This window comes from Embiotoca jacksoni, unplaced genomic scaffold (genome assembly GCF_022577435.1).
Source record: "Embiotoca jacksoni isolate LCO1_2020_lvr unplaced genomic scaffold, fEmbJac1.0.p SCAF_23, whole genome shotgun sequence".
Taxonomy (NCBI): Eukaryota; Metazoa; Chordata; class Actinopteri; family Embiotocidae; genus Embiotoca; species Embiotoca jacksoni.
In genome coordinates, this window is record NW_027185374.1 from 5,555,705 (window position 1) to 5,582,989 (window position 27,285).

At 40.5% G+C, this 27,285-nt stretch overlaps 2 protein-coding genes across 2 annotated transcripts; both read left to right on the top strand.

Moving 5' to 3' along the window:
- Window positions 1-1,001: 1,001 nt before the first annotated feature.
- Window positions 1,002-7,089, top strand: il20ra (interleukin 20 receptor, alpha). The gene is made up of 7 exons (XM_069158725.1): window positions 1,002-1,072; window positions 2,170-2,293; window positions 2,599-2,807; window positions 3,004-3,179; window positions 3,270-3,414; window positions 3,767-3,903; window positions 4,166-7,089. The coding sequence occupies exons 1-7, from the start codon at window positions 1,024-1,026 to the stop codon at window positions 5,417-5,419; spliced, it is 2,094 nt and encodes a 697-aa protein (XP_069014826.1). The 5' UTR covers window positions 1,002-1,023; the 3' UTR covers window positions 5,420-7,089.
- A 734-nt stretch (window positions 7,090-7,823) lies between these two features.
- On the top strand, window positions 7,824-26,240 carry ehd3 (EH-domain containing 3). The gene is made up of 8 exons (XM_069158441.1): window positions 7,824-9,091; window positions 13,494-13,670; window positions 14,519-14,616; window positions 21,332-21,473; window positions 21,591-21,690; window positions 21,884-22,054; window positions 23,377-23,541; window positions 23,632-26,240. The coding sequence occupies exons 1-8, from the start codon at window positions 8,865-8,867 to the stop codon at window positions 24,157-24,159; spliced, it is 1,608 nt and encodes a 535-aa protein (XP_069014542.1). The 5' UTR covers window positions 7,824-8,864; the 3' UTR covers window positions 24,160-26,240.
- The last annotated feature ends 1,045 nt before the right edge of the window (window positions 26,241-27,285 follow it).

Below are 27,285 nucleotides of genomic sequence, written 5' to 3' on the forward strand. Positions count from 1 at the left end.
CACGGTTATCAACTGAGTATGTTGCATGCTAAATATAACGCGTGGTTTTCACAAATATGTATCACACTGATGAAAACTGGTGTCTTTTTAAAATCTATGTTTAGAAATGTGATCTCATTACTAAAAAATATAGGCTGCGTGAATTGGAGAGCATGGCAGGGATGTCAGGTGTTGGCCACCAGATGTCATAGTGGAAGCGTTGAACTACTTTTATGTACAGTCCGGTATTGGTCCGGCCAACTTTTTTGTAATTTGCATGTCACAAATTACAGTGCACACTGTAAATGAATTCTGTGATATGGCCTCCTGATGTAAAATCAGTGTTTCAGGTTACACCCAACATACAGTCGATTGTGTTGGAAAATTACATTTATTGGTTTCTTAGTTTTACTATGTTGTTGCTCAAAAGTGAAAACCAACTGTGGAAAGTAATTAACTTAACACTGTTTGATTTGAACTATATGACACACTTGGTGTTCAGTTTACCATCCTCTGAAACTTTCGGTTGTGTTTTAAGTATTGTAGCCTACACTTAAACACCACTTGGCTTCATCTTTGACTTTCTACATTATAATATTCTGACTGCTGATTCTACTCTAAGAAAATACAGGGGTTTGAGGTTCCATACAGTAGCTTATTTATTTAGCTTAGATAGGTTATTTATTTACACATAGGCCTTGTGTTTTCTTAGTGTTATGAAGTAGTAGAAACACGCAACTACACCTGCGCAGGTGTAATGTGCTCAGACGAGTGAGGTCACATTCCTTCCTCAAACCCGGAAAACCTGTTTGGTCGCAAGGTTTATTTTCACCTCCTCCTTGTATGCCATTGAGGTTTTAGTGGTTGTGATATCCACCCATTCGGACTCAGGTCGCACTATTGAGTTTGAGTTTCTCCTGGAGCACTCCTGGATTTTTTTTTTTTTTTTTAAAGTCCTTGTGGAGAAACATCGGGCCATTGACAGGTCTACCGTTGGAGGATTTAGCGCAGCCTGCTGAAACGACATGACCACTCCAATCAGAGATGTGGGCTGCGTTCATTTCTGTTAACCTGTGGGGTCTACTCTGCACAGGTATGACTGCGTTAAACCACAATGCGAATATATGGCTTGTTGTTTCTTACATTTTTTTAAATTTTTTTTTTTTAAATTTTCGATGACCTTAGGCCTATTCCCTTTAGAGTATGTATGTTCATTACAGTTTTATTGGGCTTCTTAGGCTATTTGTTTCCATTAGCAACCTTGTGAAGCCTGTTAAATAACGAGCAGATTCTTTAAATCTTTAACTGATTTGAATGTAATGTAGCGTCCCGATAGTAATGAGGAACAGATCTGATTTGAGGTCCAGTAGGTCAAAACTACAGCGGATCTCATTTTGTCTGACTTAGTTGTGTATTCAAATAATACTGTTTCATTACGGCATTAACCAATATACAAATACATGCAAATAAATGAACGATGTTTATCTGGTCGTTGCTGGCTGGCATTGTCGTACAGAGAAAACAATGAAGACTTTATCTATTCATCTTAAGTAAACTTAAAGTCTGTGTGGCTTGTAATGTGACGTTGTTTTGTGGCTTCGTTGGTTTGACAAATTGTTTATAGTTATGCCATTTGGGTGTCATAAAAATGATCACTGTATAAAGCTCTAGTTTAATATAAGTTATAATAATTTATTAGATTCAAATTCATAGTTCTATAACCGTAGAATACAACTCAAACCTTCATTAATATACGCTATATGCAGAAATAGTTTAATGTACTCTGGTTCTCCTTTCTAGAGAGAACGTATAGGTGCTATTACTTCTCTTCAAATGTTTTGGTCAAATTTGTATTTTATTTAACTGCTTTAAATGTGTTATAATAAACCAAAAGTATCAAAGCACATACAGTCAGATTCTGTGTAGTCCATACAAAGCTTGAAAAAAAGTACAGGAACAGCCCGCAGATTGTACTGTGAAGTATGGACAAGTATTTCAATGGTACCATAAATACAAGAGGAAGTTAAAGGATCAGTCAACCAGCCTGCAAAATTAAGAATAGGAGAAACTCTGCTTCAAAGGCATTGTGTAACCAGGAACTTCTAAATGTTATGGTGAACGAGCAGTCGTTCATGTAAATGTATACCTGTTATCTGTCTCTATCTCAGTCATCAATGTCTTTCCCCTCAGTCTCCACCTCTCCCTCCAGTCCCATCAACGTCACCTTTTCCTCTGTGAATCTGAGGAATGTGCTGCAGTGGTTCCCAGGACATGGCACACTGGATGACACACACTTTACAGTGGAATATGCCATGTAAGTAGCAATTTTAGAGTTAAAATTTAAAAAGAAGAATTGAATAAAATATGTACTAAAGTGGCCCTAAGCACTAGCTTGGACGCCTGGTTAGCAAGTCTCAAAGGGATTTATTGGCAAACAGTAGTAGAGAAAGGAGCGGGAGGGCAGGAAATAAAAGACAAATGTAACTAGATCTACCAAACAACTTTTTCCTTGAGGGATGATTATACAAGTTGAGGACTTTGCTTCATGTTCACTCTTATTGCCCCAGCTTTTGGAGCAGCCAACCTCTGATCTGTGTGGGTCTGCTCTGTCTTTCTCAGCTACGGCGACAGCATTAAGGACAGCAAAGGGAGACGGGTGCACTGGAGGGCGGTGCGGCAATGTACGGAAATAGTGAGGACCTGGTGTGACATCAGCAATGAGACTTGGGATGTGGAGCAGGGGTACCACGCCAGAGTTCGTGCCGTGGGCAGAAGAACGTCTTCCAAATGGGCTCTGACACGAAGGCGATTTGATCCAAAGTTGGACAGTAAGTTGAAGTGACATTCTGTCTAAAAATGTAAGATGAGACATCATTGCTAACATACACATGAAAGACTCAGCCAAAGACAGACAGTATTTTATATTTAAGAAAATTCATCTGAAATTTGCTTAACTATATATTTTTGGTAGCTTAGAAAATATTCAAAGTCTACCAAAATAACTACTCTTGTCTGTCCCAATAGCTAGTTTGGGCCCTCCACTGCTTTCTGTGGAAATAGAGGACAACACTGCCATCGTCACTCTGAAGGGACCAATGAGGTATCAACCAAGCAACCACATCCCAGCACTTTCCATGGCAACAATCTACCCTCAGATGACTTACAACCTCTCCATCCACAACACCCATCGCAAACAGATAGTGAGTAAAAACATATACAAAACCTATCTTTTGTTATGTTTCGTACACCTGAAGATCTCCTGACTAATCTGTGCATGTGTACGTTTGCAGGACCATTTCCCAGTGGTCACCAGTCCATACAAATATCGCCTGATGGATTACAGTACACAATACTGCTTTTCTGCCCAGTCCAGATTCCTCTCCATGCCAGTTCACTGCCAGTCCTCAGGATGGCACTGCGTAAGCACCCCTCAAGGTACAACTGCACTGCATGTCTGTCAGTGAAAGAGAATGTTTGGCTCTCTGTTTGGCAGGTAGATAAGAATGTGACTAAACATGATAGAGAAGCTAAAGAGATGTTTGTACACATCCAAAATGTCAGTCAAGTAAATGATCTTGTATTAACCTAAAGACAAAGCATTACAGATTTTATAATTTTTTTAATTTATACTTTTGCTTGTGTTACAACATCAGCCTGTGAAGTTGAACCAGGTTTTTTAACTGAATTGAGTCAGGTCAACTCTTCATCAGAAGTGCAGCAGGAAGGGATTCACGGAGAATTAATGAAGTGACGACCATTTTTTTTTTTTACTCCTGTCTCCCTCCAGACCCTGTGATTGAGCAGCTACAGAGGGTGGTTGTGGGTATTGTTGTTCCATCTTTGTGCTTGTGTATTATTGCCGTGGCTGTCTACCTTCTCTACAACTACCTGACGGGGAAAGGACAGAAGAGCCCACACACACTGGTAATAGAAATACACACATACACTCACTGACAGCTGAAGAACTGACCTGTGCCCCTCACTTGTTTGGCTCTGCAACACCAACACTATGTAGAATTGTATCAGACTGTTTATGATTAAGAATACTTACATGAATAAGAACATATAATGTACATTCGGTAGATTAGATGACCTGCTTTTTGGTCAATATGGTGATTTTTGAAATGAAGACCTTGTGACCAAATTAATTAATTTCATACCACACTTCTTTCCCTTTAATCTCCAGAACCCGCCTCCTTTTCACTCGCCCCCTCTCATATTCCATCATGAGAAATTCAACATTATCACGATCAGCATCATCAAAGATGAGCCACCATCAGACCACAGCGGCGGCATGTCAAAACCTGCAAGCACCAGCTATGCATTACAGGTCCCCCCACCCGCATATTTCCCACAGAGACCCGAGACACCCCCAGAGCCCGAGGAACCCTGGGATGATTTGTCCATGGACTACGGATGTATCAGCGCGGCTCCTATAATTAATGCTGGAGAAGAGGAAGCAAGAGGGAGCAGTCGTGACGAAGGAGACAATGGGATTCATCTGAAAGGTGAACACCAGAAATACATTGTAAGAGTCAGTCACAAGAAGACAGAGGAGGGAGCTGAGGATGGTCACTCTGCTGGAGTGTGCGCTTCTCAGGCGAAGTCCTACCTCTCGCAGAGGTTAACCGGCACATGCATACCAACACACATGGGGACACATCCAGAGACAGAGATGAGTACACCTATGCAGGCGCATACATTGTCACAGTTACATTCAGTTTTACTGAACCGAACTCAGGCACCATCGCAGTCTTTTCAGGGATCAACTGCAGGTGAGGTCAAAGGGCAGAATGAGGATAGAGAGCTTCCAGGTTTATTTATAGGCAAACACCCAGAAAACGGCCTCTTCCATTTGCCTCAGAATATACAAACAAAGAAAGAGGTGGCAAGAGGGGGAGAGATCGATGAAAAGATGAGACTAGGAAACGACAAGAAAGATGGAGGTGTGGAAGAAGAGGGCGAGCACGAGAATGTACCTCTTCTTTCTAACTACGCCTCCCACAACATCACAAACATGTCTGCCTCTCATTCTAACCAGTTATCAGATAACTATGATGTTGTGAGTCCGGCTGCAGTGCAGGAAACAGATGAGGACGAATATGATGACGAAGATGAGGAGGAGAAGAGAACTATTTGTGTTAATTGGGATCCAGAGACCAGGGAACTAGTGCTGCCAGAGTTAGAGATGGGGCTCAATAGGAAGGGAGGGTTGGATGGATTGATACTTTTAGGGAGAGGGATGGAGGACAGGATAGGAGAAGAGGATGAGGAGGTGTATGGGATGAAGGGTCAATTGAGGCTAGAAAATGTAATCGTCAGACAAGTTTCTGAGGAAGAGGCAGAGGCTCAGAGGGAGATAGAGAGAGGTGGTGAAATAGGGTGGAAGGAGGAGGATATTTTGTCCAAATGGAACTTGGTCATCTCCGTAGATCAGTAGATGATATTCATCAGTATATTTACTCCGTTACTACAAAATATAAATAATTTTGATAAAATCACACCTTATCAGATTTATGTAAAATTCATAAACAACGTGACGATATTAATATTTTAGGAGCACTTAGTGTTGCAGTCGAGTTACTTTTATATCTGTGAATGTTGTTGCTTTAGTGTCATAATGACCAACAGTTTACAAATTCATAAATCACTCAGATCAACATAAACACATAAGTAGAAATCGCACTTTGATGAACTCTGAAGGAAAATTATATGTTCATCTTAATTTGAAGAATTTTGTATATTCTTCTGTATTTTTCCCGGTTAGATTCTGTGTTATGTAACTGTAAACCACCATGTTCAACACGGCATCTTATCTCAACCTAACGAAACAGACTGATATGAACTAGTGTGTGACACATATCCAAAACCAGCTTTAAAAAATCAAAACAATTTTGTGGACAGCAAAATCTTCAAGATTGTGATTTGGTAATTTAGTTAAAAAAAAAAACTATAGAGGAAGTTTTACTTTGGTGTTTTCTTTGAATTTCGCCGTGTGTCCACAGTACATATTGCATTGCTGTACTGATCCGTGTTTACATGATACGTTTGGCAGTAGTTGTTTTTGGTAATTTTATTTATCACCAGTCTGTTCATGATTTAGTTCTAGTTGAAGCACTTAATCTGTTTTCGTTGAGACACTTTGGAGGGTACACTGGGGGACAGTATTTGTTTGTGTGTTGGTTGTATATTGGGCTGAATCCTAATGAAAATAATTTTTGTGGAGCTGTATCCTTTCTGTGTACTAACCCACTGTAAATGCTAATGATCAGAGGAATAAGAATTTTACCTCCATACATGATTAAGACAAAAGTATAGCACTTAATTCGTCATTCCTTTACTGAAAGGTTGTATTAATTATGAAGTGTCTGACCTGCAGTATGTGTCAACTTCCTCTTTGCGTTTGAATTGAAAAATGGGCCAGTCTGAAAATACAATTTTTTGTTTCTTCTCTGACCCTTTCAAACACATTTCCATCTGCAGTATTAACACCATTTAGACTTTGTCATCTTGTTTTTCTGTTTTCATTTGCTGTTTTGTTTGTTTTGAACTGAGATGTTATTCAGATGTGTGTGAAGATATTTTATGTTGTCTCATACACAAGTTGTCAGACTTCATTATCTGTATTCCATCACCATCAACAAGCTTGAATGATACTTAGCACACCAGAAATATTTTCACGTTTACTTTTAAACCTCTGTTTGACATTCAGAATAATTTTTTATCTAAATAAGGTTTTACAACAATGAAGGACACTTCTGTACTTTTGTTAGTTTTGTTCCTCTTTGTATATCTTGGTGCTCTGCCCTCGTGAAGTAATAACTTCTCAAAATGAAATGGGGAAGACATTATATTGTAAACAGACCTGTTAAACTGTAACTGACACCAGATGTTGTCTCCTGGTCTCAACTTAGGAATTTCTAAAGCCACAGGGAGGGGGAATGATGAAACTATTGGTATAGTACTATTGTATAAGGTACATTTAGTTTCAGATTTGTGTATTTACTCATGTAACATGATGATTAGTATGATGCTGTGCATGAAGATTAACTCTGGAAAATAAATAATTCTACACTTTTTCACAGTTTTGTAATGGTTGTGTTTGTTGTATAATGAAGTTATTTTATAATCACAATAAATAATTAAGTGAATGTTTAATCTTTTTTTGGTAGCTATTTTTTAAAGATAAGGGCCACTTACTCTTTTCACCAGTTTCTCACTGTAGGTTTGAGCTTTTGAGAAAAATCTACAGCTTCAACATGTTGATATACTCAAGGAATTGTGCGTACAACTGACCCTTGCACTGTGTATGTTAATTTTTTAATCCTGCCACCTGCCACCATATGATGAAACTAGAGAGCTGGTAGAGACACCTGCTGGACAAATTGCAAATACCTGCTGTGAAATTTACAGTACAGGTGCAAGGACACTTGTTCAGAGGTATAATCATCAAATATAGACCTACTAGAATTGTCACTTGTAAAATCATCACTTAAGCAGAGAATGGCTCCTGTGAGATCATATTGATGGAATCTCATTTAAACATTAATGTAAAAGTACTTCACGGTTGTTGCAAGTTGTGGGTAAGACAATACTATCTACATTATAATGCATGCTTTACCAGATCATGCTTGTATAAAATATCTTCATCTTCCAAGTGAGTAGTAGAGTAAAAAAAAAATCGGATCAGATTAGAGATTAAAAAAAAAAATATATATATATTCACTCGTTATTATTATTAATTAAACCTTTAGGTGGCGTGGTGTGTATGAATTGCAGCTCCTTCCTCTCGCCTCATCCAACATGGCGTCGTCCTGGTCGGCTTCAGCTCCAGCTCCCCGCATCACTGGGCGGAACCCCGGTGGGTCGGGCTGCCAGCCGTTGGGCACTTCCGCCGGGCTCTCGGGTTTCCTTCGACTCGGCATTTAAATTGAGCTGCAGGACATCAGCTGCCGATACGTCCAACACTGAGCTGTGGCAGAAAATAAGCCCTTTAACGTTGGCGACGCAGGCTGCTCTTTTTTTTTTTATTTATTTTTTTTTTTTATCTCGGACCTGAAAGCGACAGACATTGTTGTTGGAGAGGTTCAAGTGTTTTGGGGTGTTTTTGGGGGTCAGAAGCAAAGCCGGAGCAGCTGAACAATAACGACAGACAGCAGCTCGGTGCATCATTTTTTTTTTTTTGGGATTCCTCCGCTCGCTCTGGGACGAAATGAATAGCGGTAACGTGATGTTGTGCCTGAGCGGAGCGATTTAGGCTTTTCGCGACAAGCGTTTGTTTACTAAAATAGATGAGTAAACAAAAACAAACTCATTGAATGTGCTTTGCGGCTCTGTACGCATTAGTGGCCTGGACTTGGGAGGACCGATGGACTCGATGATGAGAATGCATTTGAGTGGTCAGGTTTAAATTCTGAGAAATAGACACAACAGTTTGTTTATTTGTATTTAATTTTTTTTTTTTTTAAGTTGTTGACATTACCAGAGACTAAGTCTTAAAATAGCACCCAACTGGGCTTACTATATCAAAAACAAAACTGCTATTTCATTTACATATATTAATTATTACATTTAATATTTTTCTTTTCCAAGACAGACTTTTAAAGGGGTTTTTATCTTTATAAAGAATATTTCTCCAGAAAAAACATTTGAAAAATGTTTGAAGTGTAAATCAAGTTATTTTTTTTATTTTTTTTGTTGACGGCTGGTGTTAGCTTCATTTTGTACGTGGGAGTATCTTACTTTAAACTTAAAACAAGTATCTAATCCGTGAACCACATAACAAATTAAGTGGCCTTTTAAAATAAGTGTCCACCTAATCAACAAATCCCATTTTTAAACCAATTGGAGGCTTAACTAGTCCCAAGTACAAGCAACCAGCAACGATGTTCAGTTGGCTTGGAACCGACGACAGGAGGAAGAAGGAGCCAGAAGTCTTTCAGACCGTCAGTGATGGACTGAAGAAACTCTACAAAACCAAACTCCTGCCACTGGAGGAGAGCTACAAGTTCCACGAGTTCCACTCCCCGGCCCTGGAGGACGCTGACTTTGACAACAAGCCCATGGTCCTGCTGGTGGGACAGTACTCCACTGGCAAGACCAGCTTCATACGGTGAGAAAACTGCGGCTGACACACCCAAACAGACTTTTTGACAGCATGAGTGACAAACAGGAGTTTGTGGTTATGCAGTAAACTTTACCCAAACAGAACTGATATAAAATAGAAATAGAATTGAAAACAATAAAAACAAAAACAAAAACGCACACATGAAATAAAAGGAAGGAAAAGAAGAAACAGATGAGGCACCCAGCCTAACTGCAAGGAGCCACACCTCTGAGAGCTTTATGAATCCATAAAAAGTTTATTTGACAGACACCGGAGCGCCCGCACATGGAAACTCGTTGCATTTGAAGACGTCGCTGCACGGTACTGCAGCCGTCCCGCCCGAGGCCTGGGTGTAGCCCGTGTATATGGAACATCAGACTGACGTGTGGACGTTACTTGCTTCAGGGTGTGGTGTAAATTTATGTATGATCTTCACTTGGGACAAAGTTCATAAAATGTTTATGTTTTCATTTGGTTCGGGAATGTCAAGGAGAGCAATTAAAGCTTAATGCAGCTGGTTTTCTTTACATGTTGAGCGAAATGATTCTTGTTTGTTTATTACTCCAGGGACTGACGGCACATTCGTAGTTGTGTAATTACAAGAACGCCCATTTGTCATTGATATTAATATAACTTTAATAACCGATGGTCTGTTCAGATAATATCAATAACAAATGGCTGTTCTTGTAATTACACAAATATGAATGTACCTTCAGTCCCTGGAGTAATAAACAAACAACAATCATGTGTGACAGCTAGGTTGTGATGTAGGAGCCGGCTATCGCAGCTCATGCAGAGCTGTTGGGCCCTGAGGTGCAGGAAGTCTGGGGCCCCCTGTGGTCTCCATTACCTCCGAGCTCTTTACATCATGGAGGGAAAGTATACAAATTAGGCCGTTTTCCTTTCTTGGATCAAACTGATTGAACTCCATAATAACTGCGTTTTCTTGTGACTATGAGCTGTCCAGTAAAGAAGTGTTTTTTAATGTAGTTCTCACAAACCTTTTCATTTTTGTTGCCTCTATTATCATTTTTGTTTTGTCTCGGAAACATTTGTACTCATTCGAATTTAAATTAACTTCGGTGATGCTTATTTAGTTATTTGGACAAGGGCCAAAACTACTCAACATACACTTAACATATAAAGCACAAATCTTAGTAATATTCCTCTTTAAGCTGAATTCCTGTAGCTGATCATTTGCGCTTCGCCCTAATTATGAAAAGCCTTGTTGTCTGTGACCTGCAGTATCTCTGGTATTGATGTTTGTGACAGTGAGAAATATTAGCAGCTGGGTGTTGTAGCCTCTTTTAAGCTACAGGGCTGCTGCTAACATCTTGCCCCTCTGACACACACACACACACACACACACACACACACTTGGACAAACACACACACTTTGCAGACCACAGTGGGTAATTAGTGGGTTAAGTCTTTGAAAGCCAGAGAGAGGATGCTGTTAGTGACTTCCTGGCGTAAGACACGACCATGCAGACATCCCCCGCTCTCTCTTCTTCCTCCTCTGTGTCTAAGTCTCTCTCTTCCTCCCTCTCCCTCTCTTTCACTGACGACAACACCCCCCTCAGTCGGCAGCCTCATCCCACACCGCTGACGTTGTAACAGTAAGATGCAGAATGTACAAACTGCTGAGTAACCGTCGGTCGGAGCAGCGGCGCTCTCAGCATCTCTTTGATTTCACTCTGGATCTAAGAGCAGTGAACGTCTTAAAGATGTGGCTGAGTGGTCTCATCTCACTGCAGTTACAAGGGAGTGCTACTTTCTACTCTAGTCAGTGGGTCATCTTCACATGGCCAACATTTTTAAAATAATTGTGTATTTATTAAAAAGAGAAGTCAAAATAAATCCTTTTAAAATTCACAATCTCCTTTGATATGAATAAGAAAAGTTACAATTGTCTGTCAGTTAAAAGAAAGAGGAAATGCTGGAAGAGGTGTTGCTGATGGACGGTAATACAGTCTCGCTTTGCAGTTATTCAGAGATCAGCAATCTGAGCCTGTCTTCAGTTTTGGCCCGGATTTATCGATTTTCCTCTTTGCTCCGTCAAAAAGCGAGTCATTGCCAGAATATAAATTCACCTTCAAGGTGACCAAACAATTTGCTTGTGCAGTGAAAAACTTCCCAAAAGTAATATGATGCGAGCTGATGTGCGTGTTCCTCACAGCGTGCCTATGAAATCAAACATACAGTCTTTCAGATGCACACGGTTGTGCACATGCATTGCACAACCTCTTTACAGACAGGAGGGCTCACAGTACACAGATATGTGTGCAAAGAGATGGCTCTACCAGGCACTACTGGCTCCACTGACACAAGGTGTTTGTGTGTGTGTGTGTGTGTGTGTGTGTGTGTGTGTGTGTGTGTGTGTGTGTGTGTGTGTGTGTGTGTGTGTGTGTGAGAGAGATCTATAAGGGAACATCTGGTTGCAGTTAAAACACATTTCCCGCTCTTGAAATGGAAGACCCCTTCGAGCTGTAAATCTCTTTTAATGGTCTGCGTTGACATTGATGGGAATGTGACACTCGGCAGAAACACACCAATCTTCATTTGCAACATGAGTGAGGTCACTGAATTAACAGCTGAGATTTCAACCTTCCACACCTAAAACATGAGATGCAAGTCAGCTGTGTTGCCACAACAACGGCAGATAAAGGCCAAAGTTTGTTCAGTGTAAGTTGATACTTTTTGCAGCAAACGTCTTCCCCAAAAATTCTCCTGGAAAACGTGTGTGTATAAACTAAATGTCTCTGTCCACAAAACGTCAGCAAACAAGCCCCGGGCCAAGTAGTAAATTAAACCATCTTCTCAAAGGAGGGAGAGCGCAGCCAAATTCTCACCCTGTTGTTTTCTCATTAGTATCTGTATAGTTTCTGGGAGGTCAAGACTTTGGTAAAAACAAAGCCAGTGTGTTCAAGATAAAACAAAATGTGGCAGATGGTTTGAAGCTGTGCAGCAGAGTATTGAATCATTCATCTATCTCTTTTATGTAATTATTATGTTCACCTTCTCCAATTAATTAGTTCACAATTCAGTGAGTCAATTTTGACAGTAATCACAGTAATATTGGATTTGAAGACCTCATGATCTTTAAACAGACTGAAAACTTGACTTAAAGTTAAAGGAATAGTTTGACATTTTGAGAAATTTGCTGCCTTATACGAAAGTTGGATCATAAGTTTGATACCACTAATGTCTGTGCAGTAAATATGAGGATACAGTCGGCAGCTGGAGAGTTGATGTACCATAAAAACCATAAGACTGTCGAAAAGTCACACAATTTGTTCATCTTTAAACTTTTGCTTTTGTTAATTTAATCTGGTAAAAATCTGAAATATCAAGTTTTTAGCGGGATTTATCTGTTAAGATAACAATCTGAATCACTGTCATCACAATCTTAAATATTGATGCACCAGTAATGCTCCCTGTGTTGATGTGGTAGTCATTAGGAAGTACAAAATGTGGTGATGGAATATTTTTTAAGTTCAATACTAAACCAGTGCATTGCATGTTGTGCATCAGTGCACAGAGCAATTTCTAAATTATCCCAAACATCTATTTCTGCATTATGTTCTATGAAAAAAATATGCACATACAGATCTATCTGTGATAGGCCAATATCGGTCAAACAATTAATTGGTCAAACCCAATTTATTTTTTTACTTTAAACCAAAGAGAAAACAGAAAAAAACCCATCTATAACTGGAAATAACTTATTTATTTTATTTTATTATTATTCTAACTGTTAATGTGTTGCTTAAAGTCAGCTGCTTTAGAAAAATGAGTTTTCAGGCCCTTTAACTCCATTTAACTGACATCTTTGTCACACCTGATCACAAAGCTTCCCTTCAAAAGTCTTTTCCTGCTTCATGTGGTCAGCAGAAAATATAATTCATGCGAGTTCATGGCAGCCATCCTGCCTGCGATCATGTAAAACTCCCCTAATCTTTGTTCCAGCACCATCTAATTTAAGACAGACCTGTTTTCTGGTTGCTTTTGACTTGCGTTGCACCTTCCAGACCAATTTCCTTTCAGCATACTCTATGAAAAAACATGCAGCACTTGAATGATGAAGATGAGTACAGGGATTTAATCTTCTAATATGAATGTTATAAATATATAACCTTTATATTCATGTAGAGATACCTAAAAACATAACTAAATGTTTTATATAGTCATTTTAACCTATTATAATGTCTCCATATGCTAGACAATGCCTTCCACACTATTGTTCTTTGTCTCGGGTAAAATCCTCTAATCGCGCTCGATCAGTCCAACATACCAAAAAGGTATTCATGCACGGTTGATTTATTTTTAAAGGGGGTAAAGTCGATCAAAATCATCTTGTCTCTTATTTTGTTTTGTTAAACTCTATTTCCTACTATCTCCCCCACAGCTACCTGTTGGAGCAGGATTTTCCTGGCATGCGGATTGGTCCCGAGCCCACCACTGATTCCTTCATCGCGGTGATGCACGGCGACACAGAAGGAGTCATCCCCGGCAACGCTTTGGTGGTTGACCCCAAGAAGCCCTTCAGAAAGCTGAATGCATTTGGAAACGCATTCCTCAACAGGTAAAAGCTTAGATGCACACGCACACCTTCACAAAGTGCCAGCTGAAATGCACTGATGGCAGATGCTGGATACCGTTCGGAGGTGTGTGCAGTTAAATGACAAGATGTTATAGAATGATGTAAACGTGGAGGGAAACAGTGAGGAGGGCAGTGGGAAAGAAAGAGCAAAGAGAGTACAAGTGAGAATCCACACCAGAGCTCAACATTCCTGTGTGATTGAATTTCCCTCTGCTCACTGGTCAGGCTTTGCCCTGGTAATGTGTGTGTGTCAGAAACAGAGAGAGAGAGAGAGAGAGAGAGAGAGAGAGAGAGAGAGTCATCTTTGCAGAGTCATGCCTCTGGAAAAAAGAAAGTGCCAAAAAGTCTACTCTTGCAGTAGTGTCCTCCCTGTGAGGACCCAGCACGGCTGAAACGCTGACTGTCAGTGGGGATTAGGGGGTTCGCAGTGAGGACGACCGCTAACCTGTTTGTATTTATTCAGCTGGAGAGGAGAGGAGAGGAGAGGAGAGGAGAGGAGAGGAGAGGAGAGGAGAGGAGAGGAGAGGAGAGGAGAGGAAAAGAGAGAGAGGAGAGAGAGAGAGAGAGGGGAGAGGAGAGGAGAGGAGAGGAGAGAGAGAGAGAGAGAGAGAGAGAGAGAGAGAGAGAGAGAGAGAGAGAGAGAGGGGAGAGGAGAAGAGAGGAGAGGAGAGGAGAGAGTCTAATGGAGGTAGAGGTCTGATGTGGGATGATGGTTGTTGCTAAAACATTTTACACTTCTATCCTGATACTTTCTCTCTATCTCCTCGTGTGTGTGTGTGTGTGTGTGTGTGTGTGTGTGTGTGTGTGTGTGTGCGCGCGCGTGTGCGTAGGTTTGTGTGTGCCCAGCTTCCTAACCCTGTGCTGGAAAGCATCAGTGTGATTGACACGCCAGGGATTCTGTCAGGAGAGAAACAGAGAATCAGTCGAGGTAAGACGCACTCGTGACGCTCACACTTTAATCCTTCTCTGTTTATGTGTGTGTGTGTGTGTGTGTGTGTGTGTGTGTGTGTGTGTGTGCGTGTGTGTGTGTGCGAAATCGAAGCTCATCGTTTTGTCGCTGCTTCCTGCTCTTTGAAATGAATGAAGCATAATCCTCCTGATAGCAAAAGCTAAAATAAACACACACACACACGAAGGTCCAAAAGGAAACGCTGACATTGTAGTTCAGAGTTCAGTGGGACGAGGGGGCTGCAGCTGAATGGGTCCAGCGGACGAACAGTAACACACACACACACGCACGCACACACACAGCCTGAATGTAACACTTCACTCTGTGGTAAATTTGAAACATGAACAGCACAGTAATCTGGTCCTTTTGCCCTCTCATTGATTCAACTCTTATATAATGTCTACAAACAGAGCTGCAGACACAAGAGAACTTCCATATGTGGAGCACGTCAGTAGCTGAATGGTTATAAATTACGCTATAACTGCGACGCCCATGATTGTATTCGGGTCAGCGCCCCGTGTTGCATGTCATCCCCCTTCTCTCACCCCACGTTTCCCATCATCCTCTTCTCTGTCAACTTTGCAATAAAGGCAAAAATACCCCGGTTGCCAAGGAAACAAAGTAGTTACAAATGTTTTACTTTAGCCTCCGAAAGAAAATATAATATTTGTGGGAATAATTATTTTCCCAGTAATTACAGAACAGAAAAATGAAACCCGAGGAACATAAAACCATTAAAGGGACCACTAGGTTTCCTGTGTTTGGACTTCATCTTCTAGGGAGGCTTGCAGTGGTGAGACCACAACATGTTTTGACAGCTTTGGTGTTGACATGAACACAAATAAGACATAAAACTCGTTGAAAGCTTATTTGTAGCAGTTGTCTGCACTTTTCAAAGAAACCCAGCATGTTGGAGAGACAGACAGACACTTTGTTATTCTCACAAAACGATGGTAGCGACGATATCTTGATGCAGAAGTTCATTTGTTGCACTAAGAAAGGGAAATGCAAATATTTTACATGACGTGTCAAATCTCTTCCATTGCAGCTTATCACTTGCCACCGAGTTCGGCTCATTCAAAGTTTCTTATAAATACGGTTGAAAGACGAACTGATCGAAGACGCGTGATTCTTAATGAACTTGTGGTTCACAGATCCGAGCTGCGGTGTGAACTAAAATGCAGAGAGGACAGTGTGAAGAGAAGTTTGGCCGTGAAAAGCTTACAGGAATTCTCCGCAGCTTTCTCTTGGGTTGATATGTGTCGGGCATGGCTGGCATTCCCGAAGCTAAATGGTGACATTGCCATACCAACCCGCAAACGTTAACAAAAGAGCTGGGATAATAAAAGAAAGTCATAATTTACTCCTTCCTCCATTTGCAACCCTTTTTTTTTTTTTTTTTTCGTCCGTTGCTCGCCCCTCTCCCCATTTCTCCCATCTAATAGAAAAAACAATGTTCATTTTGAGCTGGTGCATCGTCATGTTGGACAAACAGAGTGCCATCATTGTTTCAGGATGTTGGCAGCGATTCTTTTTTCTCAGAACATCAGACAGTCTGACCCTGAGGGACGAATTACCAGTGAACTACCCCACCAACCAATTTCAAAGAAATCCCTCCCTGATGTGCCTTTTTCGGTCGTGACATTTTGCCCCTCTTCAAGTATCACTCAAAACAACTTGCCCAGCTTCATGGCCGCAGATTTCTTAAGTATTTTAAGTATCCCCGTTGCCAATTTTCAGGGTGAAATTGCAAACGCACACATACCACTGCTCTTAGAAATATGTGTAACCCAGGTGCTGATGTTATTCAAAACTTGTCATACTTTCTCACGAAGGTTATAGCTTCTCCCTGCGGTATTCACGTGTAAAAGGAACAGTCTCTGAACTTTATGATTGCCCCTCATATAATAACAGTGTCAATATATTATTAGGTAGGTAGGTGGGTAGGTATTTACTTTATTAATCCCCGAGGGGAAATTTTTTTCGCTACAGCAGCATACAGAAGCAATAAGATAATAATAGAAATAATAGAATAAAATAATAGAATAGAATAGAAAAGCAATAAAATAGCAGTAAATAACAGTAAAAAATATAAAATATAAAATGCACAGTATATACAGTACATTATATATATATATCTATATATTATATACAAACAAACCAAGAAACACAGTCAACATATATAGAGTTTGGCCTCCAGCTTCCTCCTGTAGGAGTCCTTGCACTCCCTGAGCTTCTCCTTCAGGTCGTGCTGCACTCTCTTGAGCTTGTCCCTGTCCCCAGACCTGAAGGCTGCTTTCTTCTTATTAAGAAGAACTTTCAGGTCACTGGTGATCCACGGCTTATTGTTGGGGAAGCATTTTACAGTCCGGGATGGTATGGTGGTGTGTTCACAGAATTTAATGTATTCTGTGATACAGTCCGTCCTGGTGTTGATGTCCTCCCCATGTGGTCCAAACAGCACATTCCAGTCCGTGGACTCAAAGCAGTCCTGCAGGGCTTCTTTAGCCTCCTGTGTCCACCTCCTCACAGTCCTGGTGGTCACAGGCTGCCTCTGCACCAGGGGGACATACCTGGGAGTCAGCAGGACCAGGTTGTGGTCTGATCTACCAAGGGGGGGAAGGGCAGTAGCACTGTATGCGTCCATGGCATTAGCATACAGTAAGTCCAGAGTTTTATTGTTCCGTGTGGGGCAGTTAACATACTGGTGCAAAGTTGGCAGTACTTTATCCAGACTGGTTAATGTCTCCAGTAACTGCCAAAAATGCACCGGGATGCTTAGTCTGCAGTTTAGCCACAGTGGAGTGGATGGTGTCCACTGCTGCCTCTGCATCAGCTGATGGAGGAATGTACACAGCAATAACAATGGCGGACGTGAACTCCCTCGGCAAATAATAAGGGCGCGTCCCCACGGCTAGAAGTTCAATGTCCGGGCTACAGAAACGTTCCTTCACACACACGTGGTCGGGATTGCACCACCTCTCGTTCACATAGACTGCAATCCCTCCACCTTTCTTCTTGCCGCTCCGAACAACGTCTCTGTCCACCCGAACGGTCCTGAAGCCGGGTACGGCCGCGCTGTGGTCCGGGAAATGTGAGTGCAGCCATGTCTCGGTGAAACACATGATGCTGCACTCCCGGTATTCCCGCTGGGTCTTTACCAGTGCGCCGAGCTCGTCCGTCTTGTTGGCCAACGACCTCACGTTCCCCATCAAGATCGCCGGTACCGCTGGTTTATATTTCCTCCTTTCCGCCTTTGGCTTAGCTCCAGCTCTGCAACCCCGCCGTCTTCTCCGAAGTTCAACGGGGATCTCAGGCCTCGCTCCGGGCAGCAGCAGTAGTGGCCTACTCAGCGCAATCAGCTGATCACAAGAGTAAACAATAACAGTGCCCCCATCCAGAAACGTCGAAAAATTACGGTCCATTGTCTGACCGTTAACTTAACACACGAGAGAAAGAAAAAAAACAACTCCGAAGAGGAGAAAGGCTTAAAAAATACTAATAACAACACACTCGGGGAGGGGAGCTGCTGCAACAGGCTGCCGCTAGCGCGGCGCCATCTGTAAATCCCAATGGTCTTGACAGGACGTACAGTAATTACATTTAAACCAGATTGAGATCCAGTTAAAAAATATGTTTGCAGTTAAACTGTAGAAGAGGTTGTTGGACTTAATGTTAGTTTGAGCGTGAAGGCCATAACACACGGGTTGTAATGAACATTGTTAGTTACATCTGCATCTGCCATTTTTCATAACAAACGGATCTCCTGCTATGGTCATTTTCATATAACAGGTTTTGTATTCCCCTGCTGTAGGCAGTATTTCCTCTGTTGTGAGCCTGAGCGGCATCATAATCAGATCATGAGCGCTGACATGATAAAGTATATAAATATGATTACCAAAGGAACAAGAAGTCAAGTCCCGGTCACTGAGCTGAGCACATTGCTTCATGGAGGGGTTGGATCTGCTGGAATCCGGATGTTCCTCTGAACATGAATGTGAATACAATTGTTTGTCACGAAGAGTTTTGTTGTCTCCAGCTTTTCTGTTGGGAAACGACTGAGAGCGACTGGTTCGCGAGCGCTGACAAGAGTTTCAGATATTGTTTATATTTGGAAGAAGTTGAACTGAAACAGATGCACATCAGCTCTGTTTTACTTTCTTTTCTTTACTTACTTTTCGATGACCGTGTTGTCAAACCAAATAAACAGCGGAGTGAGGGTAGGCCCTGATCTCATCTGTTGGATGTCCAAAAAAAAATAAAAAAAAATTATAGGCTAAACTTAACCTCTGCTGAGACAGCACAGCTGTGTTTTCTCTGGGGACCGCGTGTGTGATTGTGTGTGTTGAAATATTTGTTTCTGTTCATTTTACTTTTCTTTACGTTAAATTCCTTCTATTTGTTTGTCATTTACATGTTTACATGTTTTATTTGTATTTCTGACATCTTTATGTCTCATTCTTTTCTTTCACCCTGTTGCATTGTTTTTATCAGTGTTTGTATTTATTTGTATGTGTGTCTGTGTGTCCAGATGAGGAGTTGTCAGGCTATAGCTGCCTACATAGATGTCCCTACGGAGGTATTGTAGATGATGAATCTGGGCATCAACCAGCTGCAAAAAGGCTAAATAAATCGATATCTTGACTTTGAAGATTTATGGACTGTTATGTGTTCTTCACCAGTCTCGTCACATGGCTTTGGAAAAAGATAAAAAGTTTGTCTTTGAGTTCACCTTGTTAGCTCCTAGTTGGATATTTTAGTCCGATTCATCAAGTTACTCTGTAGGACTGACTGAGCCTGAGTTTCTGTTTCCTTTCGGGTTTTTCGTCAACGATTACTCTGTTTGATTTTCTTAGGTTTTAGTGTTTTTTCCGCCCATGAGCAACAGTCCCTTAAAGTCATAATGACAGTTTTTCTGAGACTGTCAGGACATGATATTTCAACAATTACTTCCCAGATGATTTCCAGTAATTTTGATAATCCCTTGATGACCTTTACGCTTCAGATTTTAATTATCTAGTGTCATCCACAGGTAAAAAAAAATCAGCTTTGTAAACAAACTGACTGGACAATCTCTGCAGAATTGCCTGCAGATATTGAAACCAAGTGTCAGTATTTGTCTATGCTTACGTTTTATGGGCATAGAATAGCAAGATAACTTTCCAATTTCGCAGTATCAGGAACTTTACCCCCTTTAAGGGGTGATAAAGGAGCTTAAAATTAAAGTATTGTTTTTCCCTCCAACATGTGACGAGTGCTCTGGGTGAAGAATTAATCCTCAAGAATTCAAAATATCAAGGTATCTGTGTTTTAACCCTGCCTAGTGTTGCTCAAGCAGCGGTGTGCCCTCTGTCTCCTCTCAGCTCTGTTTCAGCAGGTCCTAAAGACGCAGCTAAAAACCCATTTCCACGTTTTACATACTTATTGCTGTGACTGATAAATCTGCATCTAACATCCCAGTGAGGAATTGTTGCAAAGAGACTTTATTCTGTACGATTGTCAACGTCGTGGTAAAGTCCTTGAAGCAACTTATCAACATTTAACACAATTTCTTTTCCAAACAGTTATTTATAGCATCTGTAGAATATGAACTATTCCTCTACTAGGAGGAGCAGCAGTGCAGCAAGTATGGAAAAACTGGGATTTATTTTTTTTTATCACAGCTATGTCTGTAAAATCTGTTTTTGATATATTCAAAGTAAAAACATCTGCAAAGCCTGTAGATTTAGTTTTGAAGGGAGAAAACATAGCTTTAAAAAAAAAAAAAAAAATCCATTTAACATGAATCTTTGAATTAACATATAGCTGCTGCCTATTTCCACCTGACAAAATGCTTCCTGGTTGGTATTTGTTAATAATAATTACAACTGTAACTCATTTACCGTCAGCTCTGCATCTGTCGCTTGTCCTTCAGTGTTGGTTGGAAACTTTAGCTCACTAATCCTCCGTTCTAGCCTTTGTTCATTGTTCTCCTCTCATATCCTGTGGAATTCCTTCAGGTAAGAGGCAGTTTCGTCATTGACTGGGATACAAAGTCACAGGAATGAGTGGTGTACTGCTCTTGACAGACTTATTAATTAATTAATGCGTTACAGAGGAATGTTTCGAGGCGTTTGTACATTCATCACATGATTACATGCCAACTCTAAAAGTCTAAACTGTTCATTTATGATGCTAAATAAATAGTCAGAGTGTTTAGTTTGGGAGTTTGTCTTTCATTATTTAGTTTTAATAGGCCACTTTAAGCCCTGGCAGCACCATCATCATCTTCATCAGTAAACAGATATTCTTTTCTCTCAACATGTTGCAATAAGAGTATAAATCTCACTGCCTCCTCTATGACCTGTCATCATTCTTTTTTTTATTTTGTTGGGAACATTGTTACGTCACAGTTGATGTTTCCACTTCTTGGATTATTGCTCATGTTAATCATCGGTGTTAAAACCCGCTGACCTCAGAAGTTCACGTCTATTTACCACCAGTACAAGTTATCTGACACTGATGTGGGATGAGAGTTAAAGGATTGAGAAATATAAGGATGCACGATAAATTATTATCTTACATTCTCTTTTTATGTCAACCTTCAACCCGCATTTAACTTCACACCAAATTTTCTCCACTTACTCTCATTTCTTTCATTCATCACCTCTCCCGCGCCTCCTCCTCCTTCTCCTTCTTCCCCTCTACCTCTCAGGCTACGACTTTGCAGCTGTCCTGGAGTGGTTTGCTGAGCGAGTGGACAGGATTATTTTACTGTTCGACGCCCACAAACTGGACATCTCTGATGAGTTCTCAGAGGTCATAAAGGCGCTGAAGAACCATGAAGACAAGATCAGGTACTGTAAGATTCAGATTTTTACCTGTATATCTACCCACATTTTTTGTTTGTGTGATATTAATGTGAGAAGTTAGCTGTTAAAATCATCACTGTTCTCATCTGTTGCTTTCTCCAGGGTTGTGCTCAACAAGGCTGACCAGATAGAGACCCAGCAGCTGATGAGGGTGTATGGTGCCCTGATGTGGTCACTGGGGAAAATAGTCAACACCCCTGAGGTACAGTAGATTATAGATGGTCATAATTTCTCTAACATAATCTCATTCGCTTTTTTGCAGTCTGAAAATTCACATTTTGGTCAAATGGTGTAGCCTTAGCAAAGTGTGACATACTTTGAAGAAATCCCTTCATGGGGGTATTATGTTTTGGTCTAACCTGCCAATCATTTCTTTCCATCTCCGTCACTGACAGGTGATCCGTGTTTACATCGGTTCATTTTGGTCCCACCCGCTGCTGATTCCTGACAATAGGAAGCTGTTTGAAGCAGAGGAGCAGGATTTATTTAAGGACATTCAGTCCTTACCGAGAAATGCCGCACTCAGAAAACTCAATGATCTGATCAAGAGGGCAAGACTAGCCAAGGTAAGGTGCACCTGAAAGGGATGGAGACTCATGGACATCTTTATGTTGAGGTTATGAGCATATCCATAACATCTCGTACGTTAGGTGCTGAGCTTTTATAATGTGCGACAGTGAGTTTAAATAATGGGACTCATGCTGACATGTTTAAATTGTCTGTATCCGAGATGCGTGTGTGTGTGTGTGTGTGTGTGTGTTTCCTATTTACTCTCCCCATCACTTGTCCAGCTGGTAACCTTGACAGATGTAGCTTGTCACTGTAACAGAGCTAATAGAAGCAGACACATGTGCTTGTTCTCCTCTGAGTGAATTATTTCCCGTTTCCTCTACGGACAGGAAGTCAGGTACGAGCGGCAACAGTCCGCTGCCTGTTGTAGTTCTCGGAAACTCAGAGGATGTACACGTGCACACACTCCAACACACGAAGATTTATCAGACTGGGAGTCCAGTGCGGTCTTCCTGTTTGACAGCTGATAGGGTGTGTTTTGTGATGAGCTTCAAGGACATGAGGTGGATTCTGGAAAACACACATGTATCACCACAGCAACTGCACAAATATGGGCTTTCCCATGATGTTAGCTGTGTTTAGTTTGTGGTGGATATAAAAAACAAACAAAGGTAGTCTGAGAGATTTTGTGGATGAGTAATCTGGTTAAAGGAGTGTAATGTGTCCCCAGACTCCACGGTTGCAACAATAGGATGCTTATGAGGTTACATTTTAGCAATTTGCCAAAAGTTAAAAAGTAATACAATCATGACAATGAAGGATGAGTGCAGGACAACAATAAAAACACAAAGAAACCCCACATATAAGTGTAATTTGGTAAATGTTTTTGTAAGGTAATCTGATATAGAAATGATCTGATAAACTTAACTTTGTAAATCCTTCATTTTTTTTTTTTTTTTTTTTTTAATTACTGAAATGGCATATGCACAAAAGACTCACAGGACATCACACATGCATGTACTGAATGTTGTGTAGTAACGTACTCTAAAACAAGAGAACAGTCAGTCCCTGACGTTTTGAATAGTAAATATATTTGTGTTGGCAGAAGTAAAGCTGCAGCGATTTATATAGAAATCTGCAGCGTAAACAGATACACATGTTGCTCATCTTCTGTTGTATCTATAACAGAGCTCATAAAGCATTTCCTCCTCCCAGTGATGAATAAACATAAGTTACCACTAGTAACCTCAGGTGTAGCCAAGTCAACCCAAAATCTAAAGAATTATAACTCTTATGATATTCAATGACGCCTACTTGAATTTTGAAGGAGAAGTTGCTGATGACTGCAGGTTCTCCCTCTTTCACTGTGCATTTACAGGTTCATGCCTACATAATCAGCTCCCTGAAGAAAGAGATGCCTTCTATGTTCGGGAAGGACAACAAGAAGAAAGAGCTGATTGGCAGTCTGGGAGATATCTACAAACGCATTGAAAGAGAGCATCAGATATCACCTGGAGATTTTCCCAGTCTGAAGAAGATGCAGGTAAACTGGCAAAGGAATTTAGATTCATAGATGAGATTTCGATTATACATCCTTCACTTGTGATAAACTTGTGGTTGTTTTGTCTTCCAGGACCAGCTCCAAGCTCAGGATCTCAACAAATTCCAACCTCTGAAACCCAAACTCTTGGAGGCAGTGGATGACATGCTCGCCAATGACATCGCCGGCTTAATGGTTCTGGTCCGGCAAGAGGAAAACCAGCGGCCCAACCCAGTAGTAAAGGGCGGTGCGTTCGATGGCACCCTGGACGGCCCGTTTGGCCACGGGTACGGCGAAGGGGCAGGTGAAGGCATCGATGAAGCAGAGTGGGTCGTTGCACGCGACAAACCCGCTTACGACGAGATTTTCTACACATTATCTCCTGTTAATGGGAAGGTCACGGGAGCCAACGCCAAGAAGGAAATGGTGAAGTCAAAACTGCCCAATACAGTGCTGGGAAAGATCTGGAAGCTGGCAGATATCGACAAGGACGGGATGCTCGATGATGAGGAGTTTGCGTTGGCCAATCACCTGATAAAAGTGAAGCTGGAGGGACATGAACTACCGTCAGAGCTCCCTGCACACCTGGTGCCTCCTTCCAAGAGGAAAATAGTTGAATAAATGTAAGAGTACCCCAAAACCTGTAAGTAGCCCTGCCCCCACCCTCTGAGAAAATGATCCTCATTCAAAGAGGAATCATCCTGTAGCATTGCAACAAAAAATATTTGAACAAAATCTGACTTTTCAAACTCTAAACTCTTCTCTGTTGCTGTCATCCTTTTGTCTTAATTCAAGTGACAAATACTTGGAGAGAAGTTACATTCAAATAGAAAACAAGGTAATGAATGCTAAGTGACTGTTAGCACACTGGCTGGAAACTTTGTGTAATAAAAAAGAAAAAAAATCTGCCACCTCTGTAGGATTTCAACTAGTAACATCAAAATGCTTTGAATTGCTGTTTGAGTTATACAAGGCAGCTCAGAGTCCTGTTTTGTATTGAAAACTGAGTAGTTGTTAACCAACAGCTGACATGCTGATCAGTAAAAAAAAGAAACACTGGAATACAGAAAAATATAAGTCTATCTAAACTACTGGAAGAAAATGAGAGACACAACTATGGAGACAAAAAGGAAGAGAAGAAAGCAGAAAAAAAATTCTATAAATATGCAACAACAAAAAAACCCAGCTTATCCCTATTAAAACAATACCTATCATAGGACTTAATATTATAATGTGTAGCCTGTGAAGTAAACTTGATTTGAACTGCAGTATTTTACATGGTGGCCAAAACATTTTAGTCCTTGTACTTCAAGGTCCTGCATTATTTTTGTCCTCCTGGCATGGCTGAGTTACTCTGGCTTTTTGTTTCATGTGGACATATTAAACGACTACAAAGACTTCCTGTAAGGTGGCTGGGGAACACACACACACCAGTGTAGAAGCAACACACACACACACACACAATAGAATGAAAACAAATCCTGGTATAGGGATGGTAACCAATTATCATTCAAATAAAATGGCATACATTGTATGACTTCTTTTTAAATGTGATGTGTTGTTGTTAGTATTTGTGTGGTGGAGTTTATGACATCACTATTTTACTGTCACACCTGGATCGAGCTTTTGCATTTAGGGAGGAACACATTCCTAAGGAAGTAAGAATGATTAGTGGTTTGTCTCTTTTATGATTTGTAAATAGTTCTGAACCTCATTAACATGTACTGAATACTGTGACTATAATAACAAACTATGTTGTGGGTATTGTTTGGACACGAGTGTATTGTGAATGAATGGTGAATGTGCAGCTGTTCATGGTTTCCATGTGGGCACATCCTGACTCTTGCATGTCTGCATCTGACCACATGTATCGGTGTTATTATTTGTATTATATATGTAATCAGTTCTACACAAGCTACTGAGCTGGGAGTACTCCAGTGGGTTATTAATTGAAAACTGATCAGTTATTATTCACCTTTCTGAGCGTAACCTAACATGATAGTCCAGAGACTGAGCGGACAGCTGTTTGATTCATTTGTGGTGACACTAATTGACACGATTTTAAGTTGTTTCTTTTTGTTTTTGCAGGAAACTTTGGTTTTCCATTTCATGTATTTAAATTGTATACATGTAATAAACATAATTCCTGATATATTACTGTCGCGACATGCCAGTATGTGTGTATGCGTATATATTTCACATTAGGACCATGTTTGTGGTTCGTTCTTAAACACTCAACTAACATAAATTGGATTTCCGTGTAGCATAAAATGTTAAACAAGTGTTTTATGAGTCAGACAGAACTCACCTGGTTGAAGTTCATTTTATGACTCTCCTCGTACGTTTCTGTGCTGTTACTGTAAATCAAATGTACATAAGAAGACTGACTGCATTCCATGAACACAGATCTGGAAATCATCTGCAACATCCTGTGTGCTTTACGCTTTACCCGGCTTGTATTTCAGAGAAGAGCCAGATCAGACGATGACATTTGAAATAGATGCCTGTTGAATGTGGATTCACACAACTAGTTTCTATACGGAGACAGATTGCAACATGAAATGAACACACTAAGTGGAAACACTGGCGTTACGGTATGTTGTCTGTTTTTCAGATGCTGATGCATTGCTTTAATCTGTACTTCACTGATTTTCTGTCAACATAAACAGTCCAAAAGTGTAATAAAATTCACATATTTAACCCTCTAAGTGTTGGCTTTATTTTTTAAGAGTAAAGAGTAAATTAGACTTGCATCAAACTGTCTAGCTGTGAACAAATATAGGAATTTATTCTGCTATAGCAGTAAAGAAACAAGTAATTAAGTAACAATTTACATTTTGAGGGGTTTGTTTTTTCACTGATAATATATTGTCTTATACAAATACAAATTCTATAACGAGAAAGATTTGAAAATTTCATACTAAATTATTTTAATGAAATTAAGAGCAAACACACTGGAAGCCTGAACAGACTGTCTGAAATAATTTCTCTAATGTGAAGGTCATGAGATTCACGTAGGACAACTAAACTGTTGTTAGCAAAGTAGAGAGCAATATATGGCTATAATGCATTTATGTTCAGAAAGTTTTCCCCCTAAAAGACACATCCGAGCAGATGTTTCTGTATCACAAAAAATAAAACCAGCATAACAAGACACCAAAACTGTGCAGAATCTGATCACGTCTTTTTCCCTATTTTTAAGTGTTGACCAAGAGATGCATTCAAGCAATTCTACAAATGATAAAATAAATATGTTGTGTTCAGCTGCAACTAATGAAAAATAGGGTGGGGGACACTGTATTTTAGCTGAAATTGAATTCCTTCTTGGTATTTCTCAAGGGGCTCATTCTAATCTTGGCTTCAGTTTTACACCAATGAAATGTTTAGTATTAGTAGTGATTATTTCTGCTTTAACTACATCATGATAGTGCAAATGTTCTCTTTTCAGAAGGCAGTTTTCCACATTCAAGAGCCTCTAACATTGACCATAACATGGCATAGTGCAAATGACAGGAAACAAAGTATGGGATACTAGCTTGGGACCACAAACATTACTGTATTATCAAGGGACTTCCATATCAATGTAAATGTGTGTGTGTTTGTGTGTCTATGTGTGTGTGTGTGTGTGTGTGTGTGTGTGTGTGTGTGTGTGTGTGTGTGTGTGTGTGTGACAGGAAGTCAGAGCATCCCTTCGTACTGTGACTTAAAGACCATTTAAAACACACACACACACACACACACACACAC

Coding starts and splice junctions, on each gene's coding strand:
- il20ra (XM_069158725.1), top strand. CDS start 1,024: ATGTGGGCTGCGTTCATTTCTGTTAACCTGTGGGGTCTACTCTGCACA. Junction 2,294..2,598: donor TTTACAGTGGAATATGCCAT/GTAAGTAGCAAT, acceptor TGTCTTTCTCAG/CTACGGCGACAGCATTAAGG. Junction 3,904..4,165: donor AGAAGAGCCCACACACACTG/GTAATAGAAATA, acceptor TTTAATCTCCAG/AACCCGCCTCCTTTTCACTC.
- ehd3 (XM_069158441.1), top strand. CDS start 8,865: ATGTTCAGTTGGCTTGGAACCGACGACAGGAGGAAGAAGGAGCCAGAA. Junction 14,617..21,331: donor GAAACAGAGAATCAGTCGAG/GTAAGACGCACT, acceptor TCTACCTCTCAG/GCTACGACTTTGCAGCTGTC. Junction 22,055..23,376: donor AGAGGGCAAGACTAGCCAAG/GTAAGGTGCACC, acceptor GTGCATTTACAG/GTTCATGCCTACATAATCAG.